Here is a 13855-nt window from a genome sequence, read left to right as displayed (position 1 = left end):
AAAAAATAGATAATGTCTTATTAAAGAAATGACAATTTTACATGAGGTAAAACTTTATAGTTTATAAATCTTTCCTTTTGGCTAAGTATTAATAATAGTAATTTATAGCTAAAGAGACATATGATCCAGAAACTGTTTTATTTTACTTTTGTGATTATGATAAACATACTGAGGGCCTCAAAATAGTACCTGGCGGGGGTCGCGAGTTTGAGACCACTGGGCTAGACGCAGTATACCTGTGACCTAGATTTGCATAGCTGTCTTGTCAGTATGTATTGCCTGTGGCAAGCAATCACTGGTTTCCTTGGAAGCACATTTGACAAGAAGTGTAACTTCTTTGTGGGCGGAAGCTTGAACAATTTTGCCCGAAATTTATAGAGCAGCAACCTGTTTAACACTGCATATGTTTCCCAAGTTCTATACAGTGGACATGGCAGCATAGATGGACACCGTATTTGGCTCCTCAGTGTTACGAGCAGGTGCAGAGGTCCTGCCCTAGATTTCTGGGACTGCTATTATACGTTCCTACTGTTCAGAGTGGCACACCTATTGCACTAGAAAAAGAGATTAGGTTCCTACATAAGAACATAAGAAGTTGCCTCCACTGGGTCAGACCAGAGGTCCATCGCACCCAGCAGTCCGCTCCCGCAGCGGCCCATCAGGTCCATGACCTGTAAGGTGATCCCTGTCTAAACCCTTTAATCCCCTTTGTCCTTCTATCTATACCCTTTCATAGCCTATCTCTACCTCTATCTATATCCCTCAATCCCCGTATCCTTCAGGAATTTATCCAATCCTTCTTCGAAACCCGGTAGTGTACTCTGTCCTATCACAACCTCCGGAAGTGCATTCCAGGTATCCACCATCCTCTGAGTGAAAAAGAATTTCCTAGCATTGGTTCTAAACCTGTCCCCTTTCAATTTCTCTGAGTGGCCCCTTGTTCTTGTGGTTCCCAATAGGTTGAAGAATCTGTCCCTTTCTACCTTCTTTATGCCTTTCATGATCTTGAAAGTCTCTATCATGTCTCCTCTGAGTCTCCGCTTTTCCAGGAAGAAGAGCCCCAGCCTTTCTAACCTGTCTGCGTATGAAAGGTTTGCCATACCTTTTATCAATTTCGTCGCTCTTCTCTGAACTCTCTCAAGTATCGCCATGTCCTTCTTGAGGTACGGTGACCAATATTGGACACAGTACTCCAGATGTGTGCGCACCATAGCGCGATACAGCGGCATGATGACTTCCTTCGTCCTTGTTGTAATACCCTTCTTAATAATACCCACTATTCGGTTTGCTTTCTTTGAGGCTGCTGCACATTGTGCCGTTGATTTCATTGTTGTATCCACCAGCACACCCAAGTCTTTTTCAAGGTTACTTTCCCCTAGCACTGATCCCCCCATTTTGTAGCTGAACATCGGGTTCTTTTTCCCTATATGCATGACCTTGCATTTCTCTATATTAAAGTTCATTTGCCATTTATTTGCCCACTCTTCCAATTTGTTTCAATTCCTTTGTAGGTCTTCACATTCTTCCACGGTTCTAACCCTGCTACAGAGTTCGGTGTCATCCGCAAATTTTATAACTTCATACTTCATCCCCGTTTCCAGGTCATTTATAAATATATTGAACAGCAGCGGTCCGAGCACCAACCCCTGCGGAACACCGCTCGTGACCCTCCTCCAGTCCGAGTAGTGGCCCTTCACTCCAACCCTTTGCTTTCTGCCTGCCAACCAGTGTTTAATCCATCTGTATACGTCCCCTTCCACCCCGTGGTTCCACAGCTTCCTAAGTAGCCGTTCATGAGGTACCTTGTCAAAGGCTTTTTGGAAGTCGAGATAAATGATGTCTATGGGTTCCCCTTTGCCCATCTGGCTGTTTATCCCTTCAAAGAAGTACTTCGCAGTAAGTTCGTTTGGCACGATCTTTCCTTGCAGAAGCCATGCTGGCTTGCTTTCAGTTGTCCATTTTTTTCTATGTGCTCACAGATGCTGTCTTTTATCAGTGCTTCTACCATCTAGCCCGGAACTGAAGTCAAGCTTACTGGCCTGTAGTTCCCCGGGTCACCTCTCGATCCTTTTTTGAAGATAGGTGTGACATTTGCTATTTTCCAGTCCTCCGGGATCTCCCCAGTTTTCAAGGATAGGTTACAAATTTGTCGGATTGTTTCCGCTATCTCGTTTCTTAGTTCTTTTAGTACCCTTGGGTGGATTCCGTCCTGGCCTGGTGATTTGTCACTCTTCAATCTATCTATCCTCATGGCTTACCTCTAATTGCGACAGTTTTTCTTCTTGATCTCCACTTATAATCTCTTCAGGTTCTGGTACATTGGATGTGTCCTCGCTCGTGAAGACAGACGAGAAGAACTTGTTTAATCTGTCAGCTACCTCTTTTTCCTCCTTTACCACTCCCTTTCTGTCTCCATCATCCAACGGTCCTACTTCCTCCCTCACCGATTGCTTCCCTTTAACGTATCTGAAGAACGTTTTGAAGTTTCTTGCTTCCCCAGCCATCCTCTCTTCGTATTCTCTTTTTGCTTTCCTAGCCACTCGGTGACATTCTTTTTGGTGTTTTTTGTGTCCTTCCAGTTCTCCCCGGTTTGGTCCTTTTTCCATTTTCGGAACGATTTTTTCTTGTCATCTATCGCTTTCTTCACTTTGTTATCCATACCGGGTCTTTTGTTTGATTTTTTTTTTTTTTTTTTTGCACCCTTTCCTAAACCTGGGGATGTACAGGTTCTGTGCTTCTTGCACCATGTCCTTGAATAGGGACCAGGCTTTCTCTACGGTCTCCATCCTTTTTGGGCTGTTTTTGAGTTTCTTTCTCACCATTGCTCTCATAGCATCATAGTTCCCTTTCTTGAAGTTGAGCATTGCTGCTGTGGTTCTCTTCATTTTTGATGTTCCTACTTTTAATTTGTACTGGATCATGTTGTGATCGCTGTTTCCTAGTGGTCCTATTACTTCCACATTCTTTGCAGGTCCCCCTAGCCTGTTGAGGATTAGGTCGAGAGTGGCATCCCCTCGTGTTGATTCCTTGACAAGCTGTTCCATGAAGCAGTCCCTCACAGCCTCTAGGAATTCTGCTTCCCTTGCACAGTTGGAGTTTCCAATACTCCAGTCTATCCCGGGGTAGTTAAAATCCCCCATTACCATCACACTTCCACTTTTGTATCCCCGCCTCAATTCTGCTTCCAGTTCTTTGTCGTTTGCTTCTGTTTGTCCAGGTAGGCGATAGTACAGTCCCAATTTTATGTCAGCTCCATTTCTTCCCGGTAATTTGACCCATAATGATTCCAATCCTTCCGCCTTTGCTGCCGTATCCATTTCGGCCGAGTGAATGGTGTCCTTTATATATAGTGCTATTCCTCCACCCTTCTTGTGAGTCCTGTCTCTCCTATTGAGTTTGTACCCTGGCAGTACTATGTCCCATTTGTTTTCCTCAGTCCACCATGTTTCCGTGATTCCAGTGATGTCTAGGTCCTCCTTTTTGGCCGTCACTTCCAGTTCTCCCATTTTGGTCCTTAGGCTCCTTGCATTCGCGTACAAGCAATTTAAGTCCTGGGTTTTTTCTTTTTCCTGCTGTTTTTCCTTGTGATTTGCTCCTCTTGCCATCCCCCTCATGGGCTGCCAGCCCTTGAATTCCGTTGCGTTCTTCCTCTTCCTGTGGTGCATCTTTTTCGTCCTCAACCTGTTTTCTCATTTCCACCTGCTCCTCTAGCTCCTGCTGTTTGCTCTTCTTTTTGTTCTATAGTTTCTCTTGATCCTTGGACCCCTGTAGTTTGTCTTTTGTTTCTTCACAGCATTTTTCCCGCTCAGTATCTTCATTGGATACTCTTGTCCGAACCATCGACGTCAGGTCGACTGTCAGCTTTCCCCTTCTTCTCAGTTTAAAGTCTTCTCTATTCCTTTCCTGACGTTGTTTGCCAGCAATCCAGACCTGTGTCGGAAGCCTCTCTGATGTCATGACATCAGAGAGAAGGCTTCTGACGCAGGCGCGGATTGCATAAGAAGCCGCCACCCGCGGCTTTGAACGGAACGATCGATTGAGCAAGGGAGCCAGCCAGACATGCTACTGCTCCACAAGGAAGGGAAGGGGGAAGAGAAATGCTTCTGCTGCATAGGAAAGGGGGAAGGGAAATGCTGCTGCTGGTGCTGCTGCTGCACAGGGAAAGGGAGGGGGAGGGAAGGGGGAAAAGAAATGCTGCTGCTGTTGCTGCTGCACCCAATTGGGGAAAGAGAGGGAAGGAAAACAAGGGAGAGGAGAGGAACAAGAGATGCCAAATCCATGGGAGGGAGGGAAAGGAAAGGAGATACCAGACCATGGAGGGGGAGGGAGAGATGCCAGGGCATGGGGGGAGGGAAGGAGACAGATGCCAGACCAGGGGAAAGGAAGGAAGGAGGGAGAGAAAGGAAGGAAAGAGATGTCAGACCATGGAAATAGGGACAGAAGAAGAGAGAGATAGGAAGGGAAGGGAAGACATGGAAACGTAGATTTTGAAAAGAAAGCAGAAAAATTGAATATTAAGTTAATGCCAAAGATGGATGCAATCCAAAAATGAACTGACTTCTATTGAGAACACTGTCTGAAGAGAGTGATCAAATGTTTGTATGGAGCGCTCAGAGATATGAAACTCCAAAGGGTGAAACTTAAAAAGCCACCCTGCAAAAAGGAATTCACCTTCCAGTCATTGCACCTTCTTATAACATGATCACTCTCTGAGACTGGATGTTCAATGTGATTGCATATCACGAAGTTAACATAGTCTTATATTCACTGTACCAAGCTTTTTCAACATCTATAATTGGGTCTCCTGAAGCAGAGTTCGAAATTGGGCCACGTTGGGACCCCTTAAAATACTTTTCAAAAGCTGCGTGAATAATATTTTCCATCTAACCAACTCAGTGATTTATGCATTTCATATATTGTGATACAAGGAGAAAAAGTTAATCTTAGTTTGAATGATTATAAATCATATGACCAATACAACTTAACATCCAGTCTCAGAGAGTGATCATGTTATAAGAAGGTGCAATGACTGGAAGGTGAATTTCTTTTTGCAGGGTGGCTTTTTAAGTTTCACCCTTTGGACTTTCATATCTCTGAGCGCTCTATACAAACATTTGATCACTCTCTTCAGACAGTGTTCTCAATAGAAGTCAGTTCATTTTTGGATATATACGTTTTTCTGACTTGCTTTTTGACATTTATTATCCCTGATTTTGCTTAAAAGATGGATGCAAGGCAGAAAGTGACGACGGAGATAAAAACAGTCAAAGAACAAGAAGGCCCTGGAAACATAGTTAAAAGCACAGAAAAATAGTCACCAGCCAACAAAGGTAGGGAAAAATATTTTATTTTCAATATAGTGATTGAAATGTGTCAGTTTTGAGAAAGGAAAGATATTAAACTTTAAATGTGAGGGCTGCAGAAAAAATAGGGTACTTGGAGGGCCGCAGAAAAAATAGTTAATGTCTTATTAAAAAAATGACAATTTTGCATGAAGTAAAACTCTTTATAGTTTATAAATCTTTCATTTAACTGTTAAAGGAAAGATTTATAAACTATAAAGATTTTACCTCATGCAAAATTGTAATTTCTTTAATAAGACATTAACTATTTTTTCTGCAGCCCTCCAAGTACCTACAAATCCAAAATGCGGCCCTGCAAAGGGTTTGAGTTTGAGACCACTGCTCTAGAAGTTGTCCCATCTAGTGGAAGAACTGGCTTACTTTGCCCTTTCTCTGCCAAACTAAAAAGAAATGTTGGAACATTGCTTTCCTCCCTTAACTATTTTTAACTATGGTCTCACATGTGCTGTCCTGGCTACCTTTCCTGCTTCTCTCAGCCTTCTTTCTGCATGCTAATCCTTTTGCCTTTCCTTTTTCTACCACCTCTTTAGAAATTCAGACTGGTAACATTTTACCTGTATTACTTTATTTCAGTCCTCTGCCTTGATGTCATCCCCCTTTAACAAAGACAGCTCTTGTTCTCTCCAGAACCCTGACATGTTCTTACATTAAATCATTGGTCAGCAGCAGAATCCAGTTGTCCAAACTGAATATACAATCTCCCTGATTCTGTGGTGCAGATTAAAATCTTCCTCCAACGGAACCTTTCCTTTAATGTCTTTTACTAAATCTCTGTTCAGCTCTTCCACCTGGAAATAACTTTTGTTTGGGGGGGGGGTGTTACCTTTGCTACAGATATGAGCTGCGTCATTGTCACTGACCTTTTTCCTTCTGGGGTGAGGCTTACTTTAAACCATTCATATGTCATAAAATACACTCCAGTTGCAGGAACATCTGCCATATTAAAACCAAAAGAAAACTCATTACGGTAGTTGATGAGAGAAATGAAGGCCAAACGTGCTTACCTCCACGTTCACACCAAAAGTTTGCCACACACATAAGTTTCCTGCCATTCTATGTACAATGCACTGGGCCTTCCTACCTCTCAGCAGTGTGAGCAGTGTTCCCTTGTATATGCCTTGGACACCACTCTCCATATACAGCTGACACACGCAGTCCACAGGTCCTGAGTACCTGCAAATGGCACTGTTTGCCTGAACCTGTGATACATGGATTGGGAGGTCACTGCCAATAGACCTTATACAAGTCCTATGTCTGTATGCAGGTAGTGTAGTATTAAATGAGCAAGTGCAAAGATTTTGACAACTATTTTTAGAAACTAGCATAAGCAATGTGATGGAAAGGCTGAATTGTAGTTATGACTAGGAGTTTGCAGACTACTATGTATGCAGAATTGGCAAATTACCTAATTAAGGAGGAAGACTTTTAGGCCACTCCTATTCCAATGTAGTGTGGGATTTGTGGTCCCTGATTGCATTTACTGAAATCATACTGCCTCCATAATGCATCAAGCCAGGGTTATCAGATACAGGATGGATCTAAAATCTCCCTTTATGGACTGGGTAATTTGGCAGCGCTGCAATCTAACCTCGTATTGCTGAAATTACAAGTAAGCTATATTGATTCTGAGATAGGTTGATTGATTAGACCAGAGCAGCTGAGCAGGGGGGTAGCTGATGGCTGTTCACAACTGCAGTTTGTGATGGGTGGGCTTTATAATTATTTGTTGTCTGAACTAAGGGGTGTGGAGGGTGCTAATGCAATATTAAAATTTGTGGCAACAGCAGTTCTTTGAGGCCAAGCAGGTATTATATTCTCACATGTGGGTGACATAATCTACAGAACCCGGTACAGACAGATACCAAGTGTACTGTCACTTTAAATTTTAATGCAACTTCAACACTTCCAGTATATTAAACTCTTAGTGACCATTAAAGATCACATTAAGTCTTTTAATCAGATAATTTCGATCCTCAGAGGGCTGCTCCAACAATACAAGAGCAACTTCGAGTGTTCCTCCAAGACCTTCCAGACTCTTCTGCAGACAAATCATATGTATTCACTCTGATCCTTCTCCATGTCATAGATCTCCACTTGAGAGTTTATCTTTTGCAGGCTTTGTATGTCGGATGGATCAGGCTATACCTATGAAGGTGGATTCCAAGGAAGAGCTTTGCTCAAGAGTTATTGTAACTCCTGGATTATGAGGAGTGGCCTAGTAAATACATAAAAGCTCCACGCCACAGGGTCATGAAAGATGTTTTATTCAAAAACTAGGAGACCCTTTTGACAATTCCAGTTGCTCCCTGCAAAATAAATTCACTGTAAAGAATACAGACTTGTCCTAGCTTTGATAGGCCTCCAACATTTCTAACATTAGTCACTAGTAGTTGAATTTTCCCTTAAGCAAGCTCATATCTCTCGTTCATATGCTTCCACTCCACCAAGCAAAGAGGTAAGAACCCTGGACAAATTTGGCAGGATGTCTAGTAAAACATTTGATTATCCCTGCAGAACATATAGGTCTAAGTCAGCCCACATTCCGCTTAAATACTGCCCTGACCACTCCTCCAGGTATGCCCCTTTCAGCTTTGGGCGCACAGCTGCATTCAGAAGCATAAGAAGTCCCACTATACGTCCAGAAAGTCAGTTAAGAACATAAGAATTGCCGCTGCTGGGTCACACCAGTGATTCATCGTGCCCAGCAGTCCGCTCATGCGGCGGCCCTTAGGTCAAAGACCAGTTCCCTGATTGAGTCTAGCCGTACCTGCGTACGTTCCAGTTGTCTTTCTGTATGTAGGGGAGGGGAGTTAGGGGTGCACATGTTCCACCATAAATGCAGTGGTTAGAGTGGCTTATGGGCCTGGGTCCTCCTCTTTATGGTTCCCTAGCCTACCCTCCACACTACTTAAGCCATCTCTGTGCTGTTCTACTAGGCTTTGCTATGCCAGGTGCTGATGTTCTGGAGGCAGGTATGTACGTTTTTATTCTGATTTTTATGGTGTTGGGGGGGTCAGTGATCACTGGGGCAGTGTGGGGGGGTCTTTACTTTGTGTCTGTAGTGCTTATCTGGTCACTTTGGATACCTTTTTGGCACTTAGACCTGGCACTTGGGCGACCTGTCTATTAGTACGTCAAAGTGCTAACTTAGGCGGGTTTTTAGACTTTTAAAGTTTTGATTATGAGCCTCATAGCGAAGGAGAAATTTTGTATGGTCTCTCTGGGAATCCTATTACTATTGTTGGAATGGGATAATTTGATTTGCTCTCTAGACCTTAAAGAAGTTTACCCTCACTTATCAATTCTACCTGCCCACAGGAAATATCTTCGCATTCGAGTGGGCTATCATTTTAAATACAAAGTCCTACCTTTTGGCCTAGCCTCAGCACAAAGAGTCTTCACAGAGTGCCTTGTGGTAGTAGCTGCAACCCTTTGCTCATGGGGGTTTCATGTCTTTCCCTATCTGGATGACTGGTTGATCAAGGTTTCATCATCGCAACTAGTTCAGCATGCCATCAGCTCAACAGTTCTTCTGCTGGAACTCCTAGGATTTGTAGTAAACTACCAGAAATCACACCTTCAGCCAACTCAAATCTTAGAGTTCATAGGAGCTATCTTAAACACTACTCAGGGATGATCTTTTCTACCTCAACAGAGAGTCAACAATCTCCTTCTTCTGTGTCAGTAAGTCTCCTCCCTACTACGTATAACAGCATATCAAGTGCTATGACTTCTTGGTAGCATGGCTTTCAACAGTTCATGTCACCCTATTTGCATATCCACACCTCAAAGTCCCACAGTAGACTGTTAATGCAACAGTCGAAGGCCACAAATCTCTGCTGCTCTAATACAAGTTATGCCAGACCTTTGTCACTCCCTTTGGTGGTGGATGATTCCATCCAGCCTCTTCCAAGGTCTCCCCTTCCAGCCAGCTCCTCATCAGAAACTTCTCACTACAGATGCTTCAATGCTAGGCTGGTGAGCTCACTTCGACTGCCTCTACATTCAGGAAGTCTGGAATCTTCACAAGAAAAATTTCCACATCAATCTCCTGGAGCTCTAAGCAATACTCCCTCTAAGGATTTACCAAGTGTGCGCAAATTATTTTTCATGTGAGTGACAAGTTCTAAAAATGTTTTTTGTGTGGCAACAAGTTCTCAATAATTTTTCAGATTTGCAAATATTTTTATGAGTGACCATGTAAAATCTGTGAGCCATGCTTCTAGAATATATGAACCATTGCTCACGCACTCTGCTTAGAGGGAACATAGGCTCTGAGCAATTTGCAGTGTTCTCCACACATTCCAGGATCACCTTCAAAATCAAATAGTCCTCATCCGCATCAACAATCAGGTGGCCATGTTCTACTTGAACAAACAAGGCGGCATGGAATCTCATCCTTTTTGCATGGACGCAATAGAAATTTGGGCAATTGCTCACAGAATTCTTCTCAGAGCAGTCTATCTAGCAGAAAAGCAGAATGTGTTGGCTGACAAGTTAAGCAGACTCCTGAAGCCTCACGAGTGATCTCCCAACACATCTACCTGTCCTCAGAGAATGCAAAGTTACTTACCTGTAGCAGGTGTTCTCTGAGGACAAAAGATAAATATTCTCACAACCCTCACACTTCCCCTATTTGGCTTCTTAGCTTTGTTACTGAACTGCAGGTTCCGCGAGTTGATGTCGGGCAGGAAGGTATTAGCATGCGTGATACAAGCAGTGCCTTGAAAGTTAGTGACAGTACACTTGGTATCTGTCCATACCGGATTCCGAGGATGACATTACCCAGGTGATAATATATACATGCTGTCCTCGGCGAACACCTGCTACAAAGGTAAGTAACTTTGCTTTAGTATAGCTGGGTATAAGATCAGTTTGGACAAGTTCCTTGAGGAAAAGTCCAAAGTCTGTTATTGAGACAGATATGAGGGAAGCCACTGCTTGTCCTGGATCGGTAGCATAGGATGTTGCTACTATTTTGGTTTCTGCTAGAAACTTGTGACCTGGATTGGCCACTATTGAAAACAGGATACTAGGCAGTATGGCTGTTCTTATGGCTCTAGTCCTAGTATACTCACATTGAGCATGTACAGAGATCATCTCTTAGTTGACGGTGTGTGTGTGCATGTGTTTGTATGTTTACAGTACTACCTGGGCCTGTCCTATAGTTACTGTATCAGAGGAGTATCCCACCTGTAGCAGACACTTCACTCTCTCCAGGGGAGCCAGAACTGTGGTGCTGAACACTCCGGCCATCATACCAGCAGCAAACACCTGAGGGAACCTTAAAAAGATATATTGCAAATACAATGTCAGCTACCCTTTACTGTATTGTTCACTACTTAGCTGCTACGTTAGCCAGGTCTTTGAGAGATATTTTACCTATGTGCACAGCCTGGTACTAGCAATGCCGAATTTGCTTGGTAGAAACAGGGACTACAAACTCCACAATGTTTTAGGGTATAAGTTCAAAAATTAATATTGGTCCACAATCTGCTTCCTGGAGGTGGCTCACTTCGCAACCATCTCAACTCCCATCCCATTGCACCATCGCAGAAGTCTCTAAACTTACGTGAGATTGTCATTAGGACTCTGTTGCTGAAGCCTTTTCCCCAGGCCATAGCCGAAGAAGGCCAGGGCCATTGTGGGAGTGATTCCGGCCAGTGGTGCTCCCATACCCTTGTACAAACCCCGAAGGCCCTGTCAGAGGAAAGCACAAAATGAGCAATGAGTCAGTGGCACTCATAGATTTAAGGCACCTAATTCCCACCTTAGCAATGCCACTAAGGTCACTCTCTGTCTCCTATTTTCCCTCTCTGTGTGCTGGAACTTGTTATTTTTTTCTTTTCATATGAACATGTCCACAGAGAGGGAAAGAGAGTAAAACCAGTATGGGCTCAGACTCTGTCTGGTGGCCTACAAGTCACCAATTGGCCTACTGCAGGGGTGTCCAATGTCGGTCCTCAAGGGCTGCAGTCCAGTTGGGTTTTCAAGATTTCCCCAATGAATATTCATGAGATCTATTTGCATGCACTGCTTTCATTGTATGCTAATAGATCTCATGCATATTCATTGGGGAAATCCTGAAAACCCGACTGGATTGCGGCCCTCGAGGACCGACATTGGACACCCCTGGCCTACTGTCTCTGAGCTAGAGCTACTGAGAAAGGCGGAAAATTCTATCCATACTGGATTATTGTAATATAATCTACTTGGGTTTAAAAAAAAAAAAAAAATTAAGAAGATTGAGGTTAATCCAAAATACAGCTGTTAGGTTAATATTTGATTTGAAAAAGCATGATCACGTTAGCCCATATTATCAACAATTACATTGGTTACCTTTTGAAGCAAGAGTTCTATTTAAATTTGCGTGTATATGCTTCCAATTGATATTTGGATTGTCTCTGATTTACCTTTCCACTCACTTTAACCTATACAGACCCATAAGGGATAATCAAAATTTTAATTTTTTTAACCTATCCCAAAATAAAATCATGCCGTTACAAGACATACCTAGACAGGACACTTGCATTTCAAGCGGGTAAATTACAAGAGTAGCTGGGTGAATGTTTTCATCAAGCCTCATCTTATTCTTATTGTTCTTTTCAAAAATTATTCACAAAAAGAAATACAATCTGCATTGAAGTCCCTTAGAGTTGGATCCACTCCAGGTGGTGATGGTTTTACGGTAGAATTTTATGCATCATTTCAAAATTTTTTGTTACCTCATCTCTTAAATTTATATCAGGTTCAACTGAATAATGGTTGTATTATAGGTACTATAGCTGAATCTTTAACTATTGTTTTGCCAAAGCCACATAAAGATCCCTTGTTGGTTTCAAATTACAGGCCTATTTCTTTGATAATGTGGATGGAAAATTGTTAGCTAAATTATTAGCTTTACATTTGGCCAAGGCTCTCCCTTATATTATTGGTATTCACCAAACAGGGTTCATTGCTCATAGACATTCTTCAAATAATACTAGATTGGCCTTTCATATGCTAAATTTGACAAAAGGAATGGACAAGCCAGCCTTTTCTGTATCCTTGGATGCAGAGAAGGCTTTTGATTGAGTAGAATGGTCCTTTATGTATCAGGCTATGGATTGGTTTGGTATTGGTTCTGGATTTATACGAATGATTCAAACCTTGTATAGCTCTCCTTCTGCCAGGTTATATATAAATAATAATTTCTCAGAGCGATTATGCTTGGAGAGGGGAGTTAGACAGGGGTGTCCGTTATCTCCTTTGCTATTTGCTATTGTTCTGGAACCTTTGTTATTGGCTATTCAACAAGCGGAGGAGATTCGTGGAATTCCTTATGCAGGTTGGGAATATAAAGTCTCTGCATATGCAGATGATATTTTGCTTCATTTGGGAAATTCTCTGGTTACAAAATAAACTGGAGTAAATCTGAGGTTCTTCTATTAAATGTACATTGTGTAAAAGGATTATTTGATGCATATCCTTTTATTTGGAAAGAAGATGATATAAAATATTTAGGGATATGGATAAAAAATACATGGTAAGAAATGAAAATAAATGAAAAATCGTTATTATTAAAGGTCATGGAAATGTGTGAGCAATGGAACCCTTTATATTTGTCTTGGTGGGGGAGAGTTCAAACGGTCAAAATGATGATCTTACCGGTAATTTGTTACCAAATGGGTATGTTGCCAGTTTATTTTCAAGGGTCCTTTTACAAAAAGTTAAATAGTATTCTGACAAAATTTATTTGGCTTGGGAAAAATGCAAGAATTGCTTTAGTATTCTTACAAAGACCAATTGTGGAGGGTGGGGTAAATTTTCCCAATTTTTATAGGTATTATCAAGCCTATAAAATGCGTCAAGGTATGTATTGGATCCTCCCTGAGCTCTTGGAACATCAGCCAGATTGGTTATATCTTGAATGGAAAATCATGTCCCCTATGCGGCTATCTCATATATTAAATATCAAAATACCTAGTTATGCTAAGGATAATGTGATTTTATTGGACACATGGAAAACGATTAAATTTATTGATAAATTAACAGATGTTCCTATAATGAAATCTACTTTACAGTCCTTATGGTTAAACTCCAAGATTCAAATAGGCGGTGCTGGGATCGCGCAGAAGAATTGGATGCAGGCAGGTATTTGGACATTAGATGATGTTATGTCTAATGGAAATCTGCTTGACTTTTCACAGCTGCAACAATCATTTGGAATTTTAAAATCTCAACAGTATAGGTGGTTGCAGTTGAAGCAGGCCATTCAGAGTGGGTTCCCTGAATGGAAAAATTTGAAAACTTATTTTAGCTTGCAGATCCTTTGCTACCAAACAGATCTAGTAGGACATCAGGCTGCCCAGTGGTATAAATTGATTTCTGGATTTTTAAACAAAAAGCCAAAAAATACTCTTAAAGACATTTGGAGTTTCGAGATAAAACAGTATTTTTCTGTGTCTCGTTAGCCACAAATTTGGACTTGGAGATTGAAATGCACAGCGTCA

At 42.0% G+C, this 13855-nt stretch overlaps 2 protein-coding genes across 8 annotated transcripts in view; one reads left to right on the top strand and one right to left on the bottom strand.

The window, feature by feature from the left end:
- The window catches only part of DNASE1L1 (deoxyribonuclease 1 like 1), a 95422-nt gene that overhangs the window by 15496 nt on the left and 66071 nt on the right, over nucleotides 1–13855 (top strand). For all 5 annotated transcript variants that reach the window (XM_033922647.1, XM_033922667.1, XM_033922677.1 and 2 more), the window contains exon 2: nucleotides 5225–5330. The gene's annotated coding sequence lies outside the window, so the exon portion shown is untranslated. The remainder of the gene's footprint in view (nucleotides 1–5224; nucleotides 5331–13855) is intronic.
- The window catches only part of LOC117349349 (mitochondrial carnitine/acylcarnitine carrier protein-like), a 56739-nt gene that overhangs the window by 14355 nt on the left and 28529 nt on the right, over nucleotides 1–13855 (bottom strand). For all 3 annotated transcript variants that reach the window (XM_033922705.1, XM_033922714.1, XM_033922723.1), the window contains 4 exons: nucleotides 10936–11063; nucleotides 10557–10647; nucleotides 6445–6562; nucleotides 6224–6296 (listed from right to left, as the gene is read on the bottom strand). In XM_033922705.1, coding sequence (XP_033778596.1) covers nucleotides 6224–6296; nucleotides 6445–6562; nucleotides 10557–10647; nucleotides 10936–11063 — 410 coding nt within the window. The remainder of the gene's footprint in view (nucleotides 1–6223; nucleotides 6297–6444; nucleotides 6563–10556; nucleotides 10648–10935; nucleotides 11064–13855) is intronic.

This window comes from Geotrypetes seraphini, chromosome 1 (genome assembly GCF_902459505.1).
Source record: "Geotrypetes seraphini chromosome 1, aGeoSer1.1, whole genome shotgun sequence".
NCBI classification, from domain to species: Eukaryota; Metazoa; Chordata; class Amphibia; order Gymnophiona; family Dermophiidae; genus Geotrypetes; species Geotrypetes seraphini.
Note: the sequence above shows the minus strand (reverse complement) of the source record. Positions and strands in the feature narration are given on the sequence as shown.